This window comes from Geotrypetes seraphini, chromosome 14 (genome assembly GCF_902459505.1).
Source record: "Geotrypetes seraphini chromosome 14, aGeoSer1.1, whole genome shotgun sequence".
In the NCBI taxonomy this organism is placed as follows: domain Eukaryota; kingdom Metazoa; phylum Chordata; class Amphibia; order Gymnophiona; family Dermophiidae; genus Geotrypetes; species Geotrypetes seraphini.
This window is the reverse complement of record NC_047097.1, coordinates 23,990,072-24,010,176: the sequence shown is the minus strand read 5'-3', so window position 1 is coordinate 24,010,176 and position 20,105 is coordinate 23,990,072. Positions and strand designations below refer to the sequence as shown.

Sequence of the window (20,105 nt, the reverse complement as noted above, 5' to 3'; positions counted from 1 at the left end):
CCTTGTAGGCGGAGCCTGCATGTCCGTTATAGCCGAATGAAACTATAGCTAAAAGTGGCTCTGGGGACCAAAATAGTTGTCCGGTATATCCGAAAGTCCTTTATATGCGAGTCCGCTATATCCGATGATTTTCTGTATGTTGATAATGGTGCTCGGCCGGGACCAGCGGACCTCGTCCGCTATACGCAAGGTTCTGTTATAAGCGAGTCCGGTATAACGGGATTATACTGTAAATGCTATCCAAGACAGGCGAGTGTTATAGAAGAGTGCTTCAAGGGTAGGGTTACCAGACTTCTGCATTAAAAAAGACATGTGGTCCTGCCCTGTTACGCCCCCCCCCAACCACACCCATTCTGCCCCAGCCCTGCTCCCACACAAACCTCTGTTCTTCTTTCCCGAGCGGGCCGCGTCTAGAGGGCCTCTGAGCATGCGCGGATATAATGAGATGATGTTACACGCACGGATGTAACGTCATTGTGTCGCATCCGCATATGCTCAGAGGCCCTCCAGATGTGCAGACGTGGCCCCGAGCTTGGGTCCTTTGAAAATCTGGACAGGCACCCAGACAGTCCTTAAAAAAAGAGGACGTGTGTTTTCCCGGCCATCTGGTAACTCTATTCAAGGGAATACTTACACGCACAAATGTATGTGCACCCATACTCGAAACAAAGCGTTCTGCTTTGAAGTTCCAAATTTATGGAACCATATGCTATGAGAGTTGAGATTAGAGGCCAATTTAAAATCTTTCAAAATTATGTTAACAGGGTTTTTTAAATGAAGCATTCTGGCAAGATTTAAATCAAACCCCCCAATTAAGGAGGTCAAACGGAAAAAACTATATGATGGCCCCCTGGCCACTCAAGCAGCCAAACTAGCCAACCAAATTGCCAATCTACTGACGGCATCCCTCGACTACAAGACTTTTAGAAAAGAAATAAAGACCATACTCTTCAAGAAAGCCCTGAAAAAAGAAATAACACCGCAAGTTTCAATCACCACCACTCACTAAAGCCACCCAAACAAATAACCATACACATTTCTTACTCTTTGAAAATGTCCAAACTTCTTTATTTTTTCTCTAATAAGTTGTTGTTGTAATACATCCTTGATAATTCTTTTGTGATCCGCCTTGAACTGCAAGGTAATGGCGGAATAGAAATCCCTAATGTAATGTAACATAATATTACTCACATATTTCTTAATGTTCTAGATCAGGGGTCTCAAAGTCCCTCCTTGAGGGCCATAATCCAGTTGGGTTTTCAGGATTTCCCCAATAAATATGCATGAGATCTATGTGCATGCACTGCTTTCAATGCCTATTCATTGGGGAAATCCTGAAAACCCGACTGGATTCCGGTCCTCGAGGACCAGAGTTGCCCACCCCTGTTCTAGATCTTCAGTCAGCAGTCTAGTGAAATTTTAAAGCTCAATGGTATTTATATGATTTTATTTAGGAGTGAATGCTTTTTGGTATGGTTGATGTTTGTATGGGTCAGGTCTATCCTATCTAATAACGGAGTTCTTTTTTTAATATTTTATTTTTACTTTTATTGTATTCTGTATACCGCTTGGACCAGTAAAATGAACGAGCAGTATATATGACTAATAAACCATATGCTATTATAAACATGTATGTTCTTAAAACATGTGTACAGTAAATGCTGCTTCTCCCTGTGGTGTGCTTTGTGACCTTGGGCAAGTCACTTCACTTGTTCATTGTCTCAGGTCGAAATTAGTGCTATATTTTAATGCAGCTCTTTGGTGTAGGGTCCTGATTTGCTGAAATTAGTGATGACGTCAGGTAGGGGGAGGTACTTATAGGAGCAAAAAAGACGCCACGGCCATCTTATCTTAGCAGAAACTACATAGATTGGGATGGCTTGGATAAGTTTATAAAGGGTAAGCGTTTGATACTATATGCATTAGATGATTTTCCCTTAATTAGATATGAGTTAAAATTGTAATTATAAGAAGCGGGTGGGTATAACATTGCCTTTTTCTGATTTTATAGGGGACTTTTTCTTGAAGCAGCCTAACGGCGAAACATGTCGATGTGACAGGTCCCTTACCCGACTGGATAAGAGAGAGTAAAACGAGCAGTGCAAAATATTTAAGATAAGTTTTTAGTTACAAAGATTAAGTTATTGATATTTATATTAGCACTAAGCACTTTAAAACACAAGAAAATACAAAGAAAAATAATTAAAAATATGAAAATAGAGAAAATCAATACATTGAGGGGGCAAATGAAGAAGCCATAACTATTAAGAAACACTTGGTTACCAGAAAAACATGTGGTGACCAAATGGCATATCTGAAGCCCTAAAAATTATGGTAAAAAATATCTAAGAAAGTATGGGACACTGATCTTGTGGATAGTTCTATGAATGATTGGTCAATGCCATATGAATGACTGAGACATTTACTAGTGGAGTATTTTAATGCACGTCATTGCAATTTCATAGAAGCCTCATTATTTCCTCTGAGTAGGGTTACCAGATTCTCCATCCGCCTTGTTTCGCCCTAGGACCACCCCATTCCACCCCCTGGGTCCGCCCCATTCTACCCCCAGCCCACCCCCATTTTACCCTCCCAACCCAGCCCCACACAAACCTCATTTCTTAGGGCAGGGGCTGGAGTGGTTCAGACCAGATAAGTTATTCGGTTATTTGGTTTTTCATAAAGTCAATTTTCTTTAATGCATTAAATTAGTCAAGATTAATCCATGGGGGGGGGGGGGGGGTTTCAGCCTATGAAGTAGCGTCCCTTTTTAGCACCACCACAAGATTTGCTCTGGTAGAGTGCGGGGCTTTTCCCCTTGACATGGTACAGTCCATAACCAAAAGTACTTTTTTCATTAAAGTTGTTTAATGAATAATGTGAACTAGAAGAGGTATTAAATAAGTTTCTCTTCCATCAGGACCTATTTAATTTGCAATTGTGTCACTTAATCCCCCATTGCCCCAGGTACATTAGATAAAGTGTAATCCCACCAAGACAGACAGGGAAAAATGCTTTGAGTGCTTGAATGTTTCTAAACCACTTAGGTTATAAGTGGTATATTAATACTAAAACATAAAATAAATAAAACATGGAATTTCCACTACATTGCCTAGCAGTAAGGTATGCAACTATCATTGTGTCCACTTGAGTTTAAGCAGCTTTTCAAATAGAGATGACCTAGTAGTTTCTTTTCAAAACATCACTGAAATCTCCAGACCTTTCAGCTTACTCACCCTAACCCTTCCTCTGGGTTCACACCTTTCTGATGCAAGCAAAAAATGTGCACGCTGTGCGAAGTAGGTACATCCTGGGGGCCTCCACGCCCCTCTTTCCCCGCCCCCCAATGCCACACTCGCACCCTTCCTTCCCCTTCCCATACCTCTTTAAATCTTCACCAGTGCAAGCAAATTCTCCAGCCTGCTGCTCATTCCGGCAATGGCTTTCTCTCTGTCATTTCCTGGCCCCATGACCGGAAGTGATTTCAGAGGGAAGCCAAGCTGGCGCAAGCAGCAGGCTTGAAGACTAAAGAGGTGGAGGATCGGGGGGAGGGAAAGCACAAGCGTGGTGTGGGAGGTGGCACCCCTGCTAAGATGGGGCCCAGGGCAGTTGGCCCCCGTCACCCATCCCCCCTTATTACGCCACTTATGGTGAGCTGGGGTTTGTCTTGTAGATAAATATGAAGAAGTGACTGCTGTTAAAGAAATGTTGGGCTAAGCAAATTGGGAAGATTTGGACTCCTTTGATGCTTACTGCTCATTGGCTGATTTGCAACGTTTAATCTGGACTCCTAAATTGTGAGTTATATCTTGTGGATTGTTTTGTGGGGGATGGGTAGGGGTGTCTTCTGTAATGTTTAAAAATTAATAGATACTTCTAGAAGGAGAATATTTTCCCCTGTGCACATTCCTACAATTCAATTACATGTGCTTAGCTTTCTTCCCTGGCAACACTTACTGAGAAAGAGGTTTTGTGTCTATGTACTTGGTGGGGTGCGGTTTTCATCAAGCTTGGCTAGATCTTATTGGGGGGGGGTCACTTTCTTTTTTTATTTATTAGATTTTAAACTTTTTATCAAGCATTTAAACATCTTGTACAGAAAAGACTGAATTTAGGCACAGACGGGGAGAGGGACCTTGGGGTGATAGTGTCCGAAGATCTAAAGGTGAAAAAACAGTGTGACAAGGCAGTGGCTGCTGCCAGAAGGATTCTGGGCTGTATAAAGAGAGGCGTAGTCAGTAGAAGGAAGAAGGTGTTGATGCCCCTGTACAGGTCATTGGTGAGGCCCCACTTGGAGTATTGTGTTCAGTTTTGGAGACCGTATCTGGCGAAAGACGTAAGAAGACTTGAGGCAGTCCAGAGGAGGGCGACGAAAATGATAGGAGGCTTGTGCCAGAAGACGTATGAGGAGAGACTGGAAGCCCTGAATATGTATACCCTAGAGGAAAGGAGAGACAGGGGAGATATGATTCAGACGTTCAAATACTTAAAGGGTATTAACGTAGAACAAAATCTTTTCCACAGAAAGGAAAATGGTAAAACCAGAGGACATAATTTGAGGTTGAGGGGTGGTAGATTCAGGGGCAATGTTAGGAAATTCTACTTTACGGAGAAGGTGGTGGATGCCTGGAATGCGCTCCCGAGAGAGGTGGTAGACAGTAAAACTGTGACTGAGTTCAAAGAAGCGTGGGATGAACACAGAAGATTTAGAATCAGAAAATATTAAAGATTGAACTAGGCCAGTTACTGGGCAGACTTGTACGGTCTGTGTCTGTGCATGGCCGTTTGGAGGAGGATGGGCAGGGGAGGGCTTCAATGGCTGGGAGGGTGTAGATGGGCTGGAGTAAGTCTTAACAGAGATTTCGGCAGTTGGAACCCAAGCACAGTACCGGGTAAAGCTTTGGATTCTCGCCCAGAAATAGCTAAGAAGAAAAAAAAAAAAATTTAAATTGAATCAGGTTGGGCAGACTGGATGGACCATTCGGGTCTATCTGCCATCATCTACTATGTTACTATGTTACTATGTAACTTAGGAAACTCTGAATGGATTCAAATAAAGACGGACTGTAAATGTAGTACGACATGAGAATCAGCAACACCTGGGAAATGAGGGACGTTTAATCAAATACTGATATAATGGTCACTTTATAGTTAATTGAATTTTGAAGGGGGTTTCCATAAGAAGTTTTCACATTTATTGGAGATTTTAAGCATTAAATTATGTAAAAGTAATTCATTTGGAATTAGAATAGAACGAGACAACACAAATTGCTTCTTTTAGTTAATGTTGTAAATGTGAATGGAAGCTACAAATTCATTAATATTCCCATTGATGTTAATTTTTCGGAGTATACCAATGAATATGCATGAGATTGATTTGCATACATTGTCTCCATTGTATGCAAATCTCTCTCATGCATATTCATTGTGGATATCCTGAAAACCTGACTAGCATGAGGGAGACCAACTTGGAAAACGGTGGACTAAGGGACACTGACAGACAAAAGACCTGAAGGAATAGTCTGACTTAAATAAACCTTTCACTACCTTATTTGTTTCCTGTTTGGTGACCAACTAGAAGCTTGCCAAGTGTTTGCCAATTACACATTCCATTTATTTCCTAATTCCTTTCCTCAGCTATTACTCACAGTTTTAATTTGAGATATAGTTGCAACCCTTCAGTAATCAGCAATGTGGATACAGCAAATACCAACTGGATAACGTCAGTGACTCTGTAAGGGAAGAACATATTGCTCGAATTTATTCCACTTATTGCCAGAAATGAAGTGCAAAATGCAAATCTAGATAACCAAAAGAAGCAAGTAATGTAATAACATTTTGGTGGAAAGTAGATCTGCTTTGTTAATTAGCCTGTGAATTAAAACAGGAGAAGCAAAGCTTGGATCAGTCTGTCAAGGATATTTATACAGTACACTGGGGCCCTACCTGCTCTCAGATCTTCCACACCCTTTGCTGATGTCAGGCTGATTCAGGCTCTGCCTCTTGAACTAAATGAAAGCCTGCTAAAACAGCAAAGGGTGTGGCAGAGTACAAAATTGCCAGTAGTTAATAAAGTAGCTAAGTATAAAAGTTTTAGCAGATCAGCTTTATAGATGCTACTGTGCATGTACCCTCTCTCCAAAAAAATGGCTTGCCGCTTCTTTGCTAACCCAGTTTCAAAGCCCTTGGATCAGGAGTTCAGTTCTGGCTTCTTGAGCTGGCAGTAGGTACAGTGGTTAATTGCACTCCATTTCCTGCTGCTTCAGGCCAGTCTCATGGTATGAGCTGTGATATCCACTGTGAGAATGCCCCGTGACAGCAAGAAATGATGTGCGATCCGATGCTTTCTGCTTCCAGGCCAGGTATTAAGGCAAGAAACTGAAGAACTGGCCACACGACACCAAAGGAGAAGGTACTCTTCTTGTGCCAGGATGAGGAGAGTAGGAGACAGAAAAGAGGGAAGGGGTGAAAAAGGAAGATCATTTGGAAGGAGAAGGGGAAAAAGAAGAGTGGAAAGTGGGGTTGAAAGAGGGAAGAGCATATGGAGGAAGGAATAAAGAAGAGGAGAAGAACACAGGAAGATAGAGAAGGAGGAAGAGTGAGGACGAAGGTACAAAGGCTGGGAGAAGAACACGGGGAGACAGAATGAGAAAGGGGATGAGTACGGAGGAAAGAATAAAGAAGGGGAGAACACAAGAGGAAGAAAGGCCAAAGACTGGGGAAGAACACAGGGATATTGAGAATGAGAAGGGAAGAGAGTGTCTGGAGAGAGAGAGGTGAAAGGGGGACAGGGAAGAACAGTAGAAAACAGGGGGATGAGTAGAATGATGGCTGAAAAAGGGAAAAGTGCATCTGAAAAAGAGAGGATGAGAATGGATGGAGGGATAAGGTGGAATGAAAGTCTGGAGAAAGAGGGAATGAGAAAGGGGATAACTTCTGGAAGAAGGGGGAATAGAAAATAGAATTTGGTTAGGAAGGGGAAAATGGAGGAACGGTGTCTGGAAGGAGGGCTGGAAAAAGCATTCATTTCTTTGTGTCTCACACATGGTCATTGGTAACTCGTGGCAAGTTATATTTACCTGTAGTTGTGCATATGAGCCATGGGGGAGGGGGCTGCTCATTTCACTCATGAACTGAGCATGCATGATGAGTAGTGATGTCGGTGGCAGGAAGGGAGGCTGCTGACTTCTTCTCTGCAGAGGCAGCGCTAGAACAGTTCTACCCGTGAATCTTATCAGCTGGTGGGGATTGTGGATCACTGCCAGCAAGGGCAAGAAATGCGGTAGTGGCTGCTGCAGCAGCTGGGGTGGGGTGGGTGAGGAAATGCATTCACCCCTGGACCCCCAAGTCGATGAAGCCATCCGCGCAATGTGCAGCAGCAGCGAAAAGGGCAAACAGAATGCTTGGAATGATTAAGAAGAGGATCACAAACAGATTGGAGAAGGTTATCATGCCACTGTACCAGGCCATGGTACGCCCCCACCTGAAATACTGCATCCAACACTGGTCTCCATACTTGAAGAAGGACACAGTACTACTCGAAAGGGTCCAGAGAAGAGTGACTAAAATGGTTAAGGGGCTGGAGGAGTTGTCATACAGTGAGCGATTAGAGCAACTAGGCCTCTTCTCCCTTGAAAAGAGGAGCTGAGAGGGGACGTGATTGAAACCTTCAAGATAATGAAGGGAATAGACTTAGTAGATAAAGACAAGTTGTTCACCATCTCCAAGGTAGGGAGAACGAGAGGGCACTCTCTAAAGTAAAAAGGGGATAGATTCCGTACAAACGTAAGGAAGTTCTTTTTCACCCATAGTGGTGGAAAACTGGAACGCTCTTCCGGAGGCTGTCATAGGGGAAAACACCATCCAGGAATTCAAGACAAAGTTAGACAAGTTCCTGTGGAACTAGAACATATGCAGGTAGGGCTGGTTTTGGTTAGGGTGCTGGTCTTTGACCTGGGGGTCACCTCGGGAGCGGACTGCTGGGCACGATGGACCCACTGGTCTGACCCAGCAGCGGCAATTCTCATGTTATGTTCCCAGAAATCCAATGCTGGTTACGCCCCTGGTTATTAGCAAATAATATTGGTGCAATTACTACAATAAGAACATAAGAATTAAAGCATATATATGGAAAGCTATGTTGAATCAGACTAAAGTCTCTGACGGCAGGCACAGTTTCTATAGGTTACGCATGATCAGTTCTATTTCTAGTCTTCTAGAACCTTCATCATTAAACATTTTGATTCATTTGCTAGTAATCTCTCACTTAGATTACTGCAACGCCCTTTATCAAGGAATCAATCAGAAAGAACTAAGACAACTTCAGATTATTCAAAATACATCCATTAAATTCATATTTAGAGCAAACAAATTCAACCAAGTGACTCCTCTTTTGATAAAAGCTCATTGGTTACCACTGTCTCACAGAATTATCTATAAAATTTTACTTCTCACATTTAAAACAAAAGCTTTCCATACTCCAGGATTCATAGATAGATTAATCATTCTATATAGCTCCTCAAGAATACTACGATCAAATAATCAACATTTTTAAACTATTCCCTCCTTACGCTATTTATTTTATGACACTACACGCAAGACGATTTTCTCTGTAACAGCACCCACCCTATGGAACTCGTTACCATAAATCCTTCGAGAAGCATCTTCTTTAGACAAATTTAAATCCAATCTAAACTTTTTTGTTTAAAGATACATACAACTTAAAACATTAAAATTCAGACTTTTTCCATTATCTACAATTTCACAAAAGCACATCTCCCTTCTAATGTACTTTCCCTTTGTATAAATCTATCCTATTAATTACTGTCCTAGTCTATGAATTAGCATATGATATTCCTGATTTTTAACTTTTTATTTTTCATAGCACACCACTTAGACATTAAGTGGCATATCAAATTTTAAATAAACTTGAATCTTCATAATACCTGGTGGATCCCAAAATGAAGATCTGTTTCTCCTAGCTCATTTTTTAAGGATGAACAATAGTTCTCGTAAGCTTACCTAGCTTAAGTCTCCTGCAGGAACTTGAACAAGTCTCTTTTCAATCCCCCTCTGTTAGTCATCTTGACCACATTCTGTGAAACAGATCCCAAGCTTGATGATACACTTCATGATAAAGACTTTCTATGATTTATTTTCAGTTTGCTGGTTGTTAGTTTTTTGAAACTTGCAAAAGAGGCAAAAACTCATAACAATTTATATAGGTACATCAGAAGCAGAAAACCTTTGAGGGAATCCTTGGGACCATTGGATGATCAAGGAGCAAAAGGGGCGCACAGGGAGGATAAGGCCATAGCAGAGAGACTGAATGAATTATTTGCTTTGATCTTTATGGAAGAAGATGTAAGAGATCTGCCTGAACTGGAAATGGTTTTCAAGGGTAATGATGCCGAGGAACTGAAAGAAATCTGGGTGAATCTGGAAGATGTACTAAGCCAAATTGACAAGTTAAAAAGTGATAAATTGCCTGGACTGGATGGCATACATCACAGGGTACTAAAACAACTCAAACATGAAATTGCTGACCTACTGTAGTACCTGAAGACTGGAAGGTGGCCAATGTTACACCAATTTTTTTAAAGGGTTCCAGGGAAGATCAGGCAAAATGGTGGAAACAATTATAACAAATAAAATTATGGAAGATGTAGACAAATATGATTTAATGAAACAGAGTCAGCATGGGTTCAGCCGAGGGAGATCTTGCCTCACAAATTTGCTTGACTTCTTTGAAGGTGTGAATAAATGAAGATAAAGGTGAGCCAGTTCATGTAGATCTAGATTTTCAGAAAGCTTTTGAGAAAGTTCCTCATGAGAGGCTCCTGAGAAAATTAAAAAGTCATGGGATAGGTAGCAAAGTTCAGTTGTGGATTAGGAATTGGTTATCGGATAGAAAACAGAGGGTAGGGTTAAATGGTAATTTTTCTCAATGGAGGAGAGTAAACAGTGGAGTGCCGCAGGGATCTGTACTGGGACCAGTGCTATTTAACTTGTTAATAAATGATCTAGAAATTGGGATGAGTGAGGTGATTAAATTTGCAGATGACATTAAACTGTTCAAAGTTGTTAAAACACATGCGGTAGTGAAAAATTGCAGGTGGACCTTAGGAAATTGGAAAACTGGGCGCCAAGCGGCAGATGAAATTTAATGTGGACAAATGCTAAGTGATGTACATTGGGAAGAATAACCCAAATCACTGGATGCTGGGGTCCACCTTGGGGGTTAGTGCCCAAGAAAAGGATCTGGATGTCAACGTAGACAATATGATGAAATCTTCCACCCAATGTATGGCGGCGGCCAAAAAAGCAAACAGGATGCTAGGAATGATTATAAAAGGAATGGTTAACAGGACTAAGAATGTTATAATGCCCCTATATCGCTCCATGTTTAACCTCATCTGGAGTATTGCGTTTGATTCTGGTCTCTAGAAAAGCTTCAAAGAACAACCAAGATGATAAAGGGAATGAAACTCCTTTCATATGAGGAAAGACTAAAGTTTAGGGCTCTTCAGCTTGGAAAAGAGACAGCTGAGGGGAAATATGATTGAAGTCTACAAAATCCTGAGTGGAGTAGAATGGGTACAAGTGGATTGATTATTCACTCTGTCATAAATTACAAAGACTAGGGGACACTCAATGTAGATAAAGGAAAATGCTTTAAAAACCAATAGGAGGATATTTTTTTCACTCAGAGAATAGGTAAGCTCTGGAACACGTTGTCAGATTGTGGTAAGAGCGGATAGTGTAGCTAGTTTTAAGAAGGGTTTGGACAATTTCCTGGAGGAAAAGTCCATAGTCTGTTATTGAGAAAGACATTGGGGAAGCCATTGCTTGCCCTGGATCGGTAGCATGGAATATTGCTACTACTTGGGTTTTGGCCAGGTACTAGTGACCCATATTGGCCAACGTGAGAACGGGTTACTGAGCTTGATGGACCATTGGTCAGACTCAGTAAGGCTATTATGTTTGGAAGGTGAAACAGCAGTTCCTTATTTATCTCAGCCATCTTTTCTCCAAGCTGAAAAGCTCTAAGCTGTTTCGCTCATCTTTATAATGGAGGTGCTCCATTCCTTTATCATTTTTGTTGCCCTTCTCTGAAACATTTTTAGTTCCTCTTTATCCTTTTGAGATGGGGGTGACCAGAACTACACACAATATCTGAGGTGTGGATGCAATAGAGGCCTATACAGAGGCATAATGATATTCTTCAGTTTTGCTCACCATTCCTTTTGCAATAATCCCTAACATTCTATTTGCTTTTTAAGGATGAGTTTGAAACAGCAAGTACTGTAATTAAATCAAAAAATCACCTCTTCATTCTCCCTCCTCTGCAGGTGTTGCAGGTGCACAGTAATAATAATAATAATAACTTTATTTTTCTATACCGACACAATCTTGCGACTTCTAGGCGGTTCACAAAGAAGAAGAGCTGTACAATCAGCGCATTACAGTAGATGAATACAAGGTGGTTAAAAGGAAAATTATACATAGGTTGAATTATAAGAAGTTAACTACATACATAAGTACATACAGCAAAGTAAAGTTGGGCATTTCTAAACCAAATCTCTTTGCATAGGTTGCTTCTCTGACTTTCCTCTGCCCTGTTCCTTTCCCTCGCATCTAAAAAGTACATGTACAAATGGCTGCTGAAAAGTTCTCAGCCCAGCTAAGAAAAGAATGATGTGGAGCCAGGAAACTTACAAGTTATTCTACACATTTCTTGACACTTTTCATTTCAATGGAGCAAATGGGCACAAGTATAGGGAAACCAAGCAATTGTGACATCAGCGATGAGGTTGGCTCTAAGGCATTGATGAAATGAGGCATTATAACATCACAATACGAGGGGCCAATGAAAAGTTCTGAGACCAACCAAGAAGAGAAAGACCTGTGCTGGACTCTGCATAGAATTGCAGGATATGCGGAATATAAAATTTTTATATAAATTAATAACGCAAGCTACTTTTTAGCCATAATGTGGCACAGTTAGATACATCTCCAGAGTTACCATGCAATCATGAATTTCGTTCTGCATTAACTACACATCAGCCCTTCCAAAAGTGTTGGCAATGCCCTCAATAATTTTACCAAAACCTTTGCTGTGAATAGACTCCTAAATGTACATTTTCATACTCCTGAATCTAGCCTATTTTTTTTTTAGTTCAAAAAATTTTATTGAGTTTGGTATATTAAGTACAATAAATGTTAACAAGGCAAGAAACATGCGCGCTGCACCAATGCAATGAGTCACAAGAAATTGTATATAGGGCCTGATTTAATAAAGATTTTTTCCCCATAGATTCAGAATGGGGAAAAATTTCTTTTGAATAAGGCTTTTAGTATTCCCTTGTTGGTCCAGTAGATGGCACTGTGGGTACTGGATTACTTTTTTCTACTTGGATATTCAGCTGTGCCTTGTTGCATCTATAAGAACATAAGAAGTTGCCTCCACTGGGTCAGACCAGAGGTCCATCCTGCCCAGCGGTCCGCGACCTGTGAAGTGGTTTCTGACCACTTCTATAACCTACCTCAAGTTCTATCTGTACCCCTCTATCCCCTTTTCCTCCAGGAACCTATCCAAACCTTCCTTGAAACCCTGTACAGAGTTCTGGCTTATCACCTCCTCCGGAAGCTTGTTCCATGTGTCCACCACCCTCTGGGTAAAAGAACTTCCTAGCATTTGTTCTAAACCTGTCCCCTTTCAATTTCTCCGAGTGACCCCTAGTGCTTGTGGCTCCCCACAGTTTGAAGAATCTGTCCTTATTCACTTTCTCTATGCCCTTAAGGATTTTGAAGGTTTCTATCATGTCCCCTCTAAGTCTCCTCTTTAATGTACCTTGATAATTTTGTCATTGCTTTTAATCTTTCCATATGCAAACAGATATCCACTGGAGATTGACTCTAATCTTTGCTTAACAAAAGCTCAAATTTAGGAGCCTTTCATGTCAAATTAGGGTGCAGATTTACTGGAATTTCGAGTCTAGGAAAGGCATGTCCAAAATCCAGAATACGGTAATTTGAATGAATTGATTTCCTTGTTGCATTTCAGTTACATGACTTGGGAGCATCGAGGAAATCATTTGATCACATTATTTAGGTGTTCTAAAGGGTTATATCAAAGTATTATCCAGGTGTAGTTCTAAGGCCTATAAGCAAGAAATTGTGTTACCTAAATAGGTTTATTATGCTAAACAAACTGTTAGATAAGAATATAATTACTGGGTCAGATCAATGGTCCATCTAGCCCAGTATCCTGTTTCCAACAGTGGCCAATCCAGGCCACAAATACCTGGCAGAATCCCCAAAAGTAGCAACATTCCATACTACCGATCCCAATACAAGCAGTGGCTTCCACCATGTCTGTCTCTATAGCAGACTACGGACTTTTCCTCTGGGAACATGTCCAAACCTTTTTTTAAATCCTTCTGCATTAACCTCTGTCCTCTGGCAACATCCTCTAGCAACAAATTATAGAGATTAATTATCCATTCAGTGAAAAAATATTTCCTCCCATTTGTTTTAAAGTGATTTCCATATAACTTCGTTGAGGCCTGGATTCTCTAAATGGTGCGTTTTTTTAGGCACCTGACCTACCGGAGCCTAAGCTCAGTGAAAAACACCGTTTAAACATCAGTTTTCACTAATTTTAAAGGCGCCTACCAATGCCTAAAAAATGAGTGCCAGAATCACACCTCCGAAGTTGCTTTATGTCGCCTAGTGCCACTATGGGCAGGCTAACACTGGAAGTGGCGTTAGGTAGTGTAAAGCACCTTTGGAAGTGCAATTCACATTAAAGATAGGCCTGGAAAACCCTGGTCTACATTTCCTGCGCCTACCTATGCCAGAAGCGTGATTGACTTGCAATTGGTGGCCACTTTTAAGGCGGCCGACAACGGCACTGGTTAGAGTCTGGGCCTCAGTGTCCCCTAGTTGCAAAAAACACACACAAAAAAAGAAAACACTATACACCAGAGAATCACCCAGACTAAACTATGAGATAAAATGAAAATCAGACTTCATAATCACAGGAGTAATGCAATAAACATTACTGGGCTTAGCAAAAATGTTTATTGTATATTGTGAGCTTCTATGACTGGGGAGTCAATTCAGAGGGGTTTGCATGAGCTTCTGTAAAAGGTGTTACAATACATGAGCTTTTGTAAAGGTGTTACAATACACAGGCTCTATACAGAGTTATAGGGGCTTCTGGAGCGGTGTTACAGTACAGAGTTACTAAGACCAACATAATTATGGCATCAATCATCCTACTTATATTACCGGCACATCGATCGTCCTTATTTGCATACGTTCATACCAAATCAATCGTCCTACCTATATTCACATGTAATATTAGGTCCATTACTCTGATCATGGGAATCAAAATTGTATAAATCCAAAAAGTGAAGTCAATAATTTGCTCAAATGACATTTATATATAAACGATAAGCTTCTACTCTTCCGAAGTATGATACCAAAAACTCAAAACTGTTGACAGCTATCAGCCAAATCAAAGCCCAGTCCTTCACTGTCCCATTATTGAACTGTTTACAGCTTCTAGTCATTCAGCTGAGGCCATTGTGATTCAGAGCTCTTTAGTTTTCTCTGGTGTACAGAATCATTTCTAGAAAGCGCACTCTCCTGAGCGAGGGTCATGGGAGGATGGAAGTTATAATCTCATTGTCACCTAACAAGACAGTGTGCATTTAGATTGGCAAGACTTTGGCTTGGATGCACTAAAGAAACTGACTGGATTGCTGTTGGCCGATTCACTGGCCAATTCTGGCTGAGCGATCAATGCACTACCAAGTTTGTAGGAAGCTTGCTGGGGGCAGGGCTGGGAGTAGAATGGGGCAGAGCTGAAGGCAGAATGGGGTGGGGCTGGAGGTGGAACACAACAGGGTTATATGTCCAGGGTTTTCAAAATATGGAAGGTAACCCTACTCTATTGCCTATGTTGGAGTCACAGGCTTCCCTCTGCTGAATCTAGGAAACAGGAAATGACATCAGCAAGGGCAGAACTCAGAGCAGAGGGAAGCCTGTGAAGCCAACATAGATAGAAGAGGTGTATCACAGCTGCATCAATGAAGACACCGAGGTAGATCAGAGAGGGAGAGGAAAGCGTTCAGGTCACAGGAAGGAAATATAAAAACAACCATTCTGTGCTTTTATATAAAAAAATTTATCTTGACGTTGTTAAAAGTGCTCAGAACCAATCAGATGGTAATAGAAGATCACAACGAGGTGAAACCCCCCAAAAAAGTGTCCTCAGTGTTCAATCATTGTACTTCAACCGTTATGCTGGTGATAACTCAAACTACTTAAAAGTACAGTGGTGCCTCACACAACGAACTTAATCCGTTCCAGGAGCAAGTTTGTTATGTGAAACGTTCGTTGTGTGAAACGCGTTTTCCCATAAGAATACATGTAAAACAAAATAATTCGTTCTGCAGCCCTGTTTTCCCATAAGAATACATGTAAAACAAAATAATTCGTTCTGCAGCCCTACATTTCCCTCCCTCCACCTCACCTTATATGCAGAGTTTGCCAGCTTTCTTTTTCACCCAGCCGCACGCTTTCAAAAAGCTGTGCACGCGCAGCTGCTGAAGTTGATCAATGTTCTCCTCTCCTGCAACTTCCGGTTTCCGGTTGCGTCAGAGGAGAAGATTGAACAACAGAGCATGCGCGCATGTGCTGCTCTTTGAAAGTGTGTGGCTGGCCGAAAAAGAAAGCCGGAAAACTCGGCATCTAAGGTAAGGTGGAGGGAGATGATGGAACACTGCATTCAGACAGGAGGGTGCTGCTGTTCCCGGCTCACATTAGGAAGCGGCGAGAGTAGTTCCGCCCCCCCCCCCGGGCCCCTCGGGCGACTTCGTTGTGTGAAACGAAGTTCGTTATAGGGAGCAAGACAAAAAGTTCGTTATGCGCAGCGTTCGCTGTGCGAGGCGTCCGTTATGCGAGGCACCACGAGTACACAAGTTTTTTTGAATCGTTTAATACTTTTAAGTAGTTGGAGTTATCACCAGCATAACGGTTGAAGTGCAATGATTGAACATTGAGGACACTTTTTTGGAGAGGTTTCACCTCGTTATCTTCTATTACCATCTGATTGGTTCTGAGCACTTTTAACAACGTTAAGCTAAGTTGTTTATATAAAAGCACAGAGTGGGTGGTTTTATATTTGTATCATTCCACGTATCACCCACGTGGTTATCTTCTATCCCAGTTTTGTATTTGGGCCCAGGAAGGGAATGCCACATCTAGGTGCCTACCCAGGACCATCTATAGCTATGCCACCAATATTGATAACCTGAACATACATTCCATATATTTTCTTAGGCAGAGTGGATGCAATATTAAGCAAGCTCCATTGTGTCCGGGAGGGGCAATTTGTATTGTTTGGCTTGTTGATAATTTTGAAATGCTGGTCTTTATGTTCTTAAAGATAATAAGACTGAATAAAGGCTCAAATATGTTTTAAATGCAAAAAGAACACGTTTATTAGCAAAAAAAAAAAGTTTCCCCTATCTAACTATAAGTAGCATGTGGCCTTCAAATGTAATAGTAATAATAAAAAAAGCAAATCAAGAATTTCCAGCTTAGTTGAGTCTTGAAAAGTTGCAAAAACTTTCAAAGGCTCAAGAAACAAGGGTTTCACATGAGCTTTTGGAATCTCCCAGGCCCTTCTTTCTATGAAACCTCAGAAGCTCCTACAGTCCCACATCTTTTTGGTTGGTCCTTCTAACATGTTTCACAACCAACAAAGACTCTTCTCCAGGACCTACGAGGAGCCGCTGAAAAGTTTTCAGCCCAACCAACAAAGTTGGGGCAGTCTCCATTTAGGGCTATACACTTAGTCCAGTATTTTTCATTCTGTACTTTTCCAAAGGAATGGAAAAAGTGGGAAACCACCAGACTAAAGCACAGATGCATTAAACTCATCGTGTGTTTAGCGTTGGAAGTAATTTACCGACTGATGCACACAATGGCTCACCGCGGCCTTTTCTGTGCATTCATTGGAGCCTCCGACTCTTCTATGCAAACAAGCTCATTAATATTAAAACGAGCACGCCGACCGATGCTCTAACATCACTTAGAGATGCACAAAATTTAGTACCGACTTCTAATGACCCGAAATTACTGACAGTTACTCTACTCCTATAAAGCATACCATTTTGTTCATCAGATTCAATAAACTTAAATTCCAAAACCCATGCTCATTGTGATCTGTGAAAAGTATTCGGTGTCCTTGTCTCCTGCAACAGAGCCGCTTAGAGAACAAATTTGGGACCATCATACCATTTTTCTGTCCCTAATAGATCTTATTTCCTTAATTGCTCAAAACCTTTAGTGATACAAATGTGCACAACAATGTAACTATCTCATTTTTGAAACATTTTCCATGTTTGCGGCTCAGCAGGATAACAGGTGATTCAAGTGTTCTAGGTGCTCCATTGATTATTTTTGATAATGCAGTAAGTTTTGCAGAATAATGCAATGAGTTTTAGAATTTAAGTTTATTGAATTTGATAAACAAAATGGTATGCTTTATATGAGTAGAGTAACTGTTTTACTGACAGGTCTGCCCTATACGTACTTGAAACTTGAAACTTTTAAGGGCATGTTTTATGCATACCCCTCTTGCCTCAGCCACAGACCCCTGGACCAACCCTTTCCCATGAAGATCAGCATGAGGAATGTCCACTCCCTCCTGTTTTGTAAAAACAGAGCCCCCCCACACACACACATTCTTCCCCCCCCCCCCCAAAGATTGTCAGCAGGAGAGATGCCCACTTCCTCATGCCTTGGCCACTCATACTCCACTATACTCCCAACTCCCCCCACGAAGATTGTGACTACTTGAACCGTCCCTTGCTCCTGACCCCACCCCATGAAGATCACAGCCACCTTAACACCCCCATACTTTGGACCACTCTGGAAAGATTGTCGGCAGGAGGGATGCCCACTCCCCAGGAGGGACCCACCCACATCCCCCAACCTGCCCCCTGTACCTTATACAGAAGACAGCAGGAGAGATGCCCAGTCCCTCCTGCCAACAGGCCTACCTCATCAAAATGGCAGGCCTCCTCTTTCCTGGTGCATCCTGGGATGCACTGGGCAGAGGCCTAAAGTATGTGAGCCAATCAAGGCTTTAGGCCCCTCCAGTTGCATCCCAGGATGCACCAGACAGGGGTCTAAGGGGAGGGGCCTAAGGCCCTGATTGGTTGGGGATCCCCCTGCTGTCTTCTGTATAAGGTACAGGGGCAGGGTGTGGTGCATGGGGGGGGTCCAGGTGGCTGAGGCAAGAGGGAGTGGACATCCCTCCTGCTGATGCTCTTCACTGGGGGGGGGGGGGAAGGGAGTGTGTGTGGTGTCTGGGGGACTGGGTTTCTGAGGTAGGAGGGAGTGGACATCCCTCCTGCCTATCTTTTTTTTTTTTTTTCAGGGGCTGTTGTTGTGGCACTTTTTTTAAAAATGGGGACACACATCTTTGTCCATTAAAAAAAAGAAAGTAAAAAGTCTTCTTGCCCAGAACAGCAGAGTGGCAGGACACTACTTCGGGGCTTCCCCTGCTGGTTCTGTGCATGTGTCAAAAGTTGCTTTTCAAATGACTGATCATTGGATGGGATTACAGCAGACCTCTGTGAATCTTATGTGCTTGCGAAGTCATTTGAACATCGATTGCCACCTTCAAATCGTGTAATTTATCGGCCTTACAACGACTCACAGGAGTTTAATGATGATTTTTGTGCATCCGGGCCTAAGTGTACAGCCCTTGATGGAGACTGCCCCTACTTTGTTGGTTGGGCTGAGAATTTCTCAACTGCCCCTCATATACAGTTACTAGAATCCCACATTAATATATCTGAATTATGCATCGTATACAAAAAAAGGGTAAGCAGATCTCAGTTTCACAAAGTGTAAGGTCAAGCTCTGAAAAGCCATAGGTATTAGAAGACAGTTTCACAAAGAAACCCTCAGTGAGGCAAACTGTACAGGCAATTGTGTAAATGTTCCTTTTAATACAAAGCAATCTGTCATTTAGAGTGCTCTTTACAACAAGTAAAAAAATAATATTCTAACCTTGAAGGGAGAGAATATTATGAAATGATTGCGATGCCGAATCCCCACTTACAACTTTCAGCAAGCACAAAGCATGTGGCATACAGAATTGGAGAACCTTGTTGCAACACTCAGGTTTGTTTTGTTTTATAAAATATATAGATAAATGAAAAGTACATTAGACCCGATTATAAAAAAAATGTTAAATAAACAAGGGTTTAACAGTCTGAGCTGCCTTTTTGATAGAATATTAGATAGAGGTAGATGGAGAATGTTAAGTAATTAAGCTCTGGTCTTTCAACCACAAGCAGCCCTGAAATACTGTATGATGTCAACTGAACATAAGCTGAAAATAAAGGAACGCTTTCAAAAAGTCAGCCACTGGACTCGCCAGCGATGTCTGAGCACTTAAACTTGATTGCATAGCCCTGCCAGAGATGATTAAAAGGGAAAGAACCGAACGCTGAAAATCACGACAAGAGATCATTGTTGAGGCAACGGCTTCTGTGAGCATTTCACCGAGAGGCACGGGTTCTCCTTCCAGCCGATCCACACGTTGAATCGTCCAGGCTCAGCCAGCTACGCCTAGTCAAAGTAGGACTGCAGGGTACCGCGGCGACGCACATCGCAGGTCCAGCAGTGGAAGCCTCCCCCCAAAGAATTAGCATGGCGAATATTCACTTTAACGGTCGAAATACCTGTAGGCAATGAAAAGGGTTGCATAGTTTGAAATGGCATGCAGGCTGAAGCGAAAAGAAGTCCATTCCCACCACACAAAAAAAGGAAAACATACATAAAATAAACAGAACAATCAAATCTTTGATTTTCCCTTAATGTCTTCTCTTTACTTTAATGAAGTGTATTTCATCCCTCCTCACCTAATGTTAAGAATATGTTAAACTGAGTGTAATTTTGTCCTCTTAAGTATTTTTATGTATTGTATTGTCACCTAACAAATGTAAATTTTAATATGTACATCGCTTAGAAGTTTGATTAAGCGATTAATCAAGAAACCTAATGAACTTGAA

At 41.7% G+C, this 20,105-nt stretch overlaps 1 protein-coding gene and 1 long non-coding RNA gene across 2 annotated transcripts in view; one reads left to right on the top strand and one right to left on the bottom strand.

The window, feature by feature from the left end:
• Positions 1-20,105, top strand: part of LOC117348339 — a 46,455-nt gene that overhangs the window by 10,615 nt on the left and 15,735 nt on the right. Inside the window, exon 2 of the long non-coding RNA XR_004536970.1 lies at positions 3,674-3,797. This is a non-coding gene — a long non-coding RNA (uncharacterized LOC117348339). The remainder of the gene's footprint in view (positions 1-3,673; positions 3,798-20,105) is intronic.
• Positions 18,434-20,105, bottom strand: part of GATM (glycine amidinotransferase) — a 51,358-nt gene continuing 49,686 nt past the window's right edge. The window contains exon 9 of the mRNA XM_033920341.1: positions 18,434-19,775. Within this exon, the coding sequence (XP_033776232.1) occupies positions 19,663-19,775 (113 nt within the window). The 3' untranslated portion in view covers positions 18,434-19,662. The remainder of the gene's footprint in view (positions 19,776-20,105) is intronic.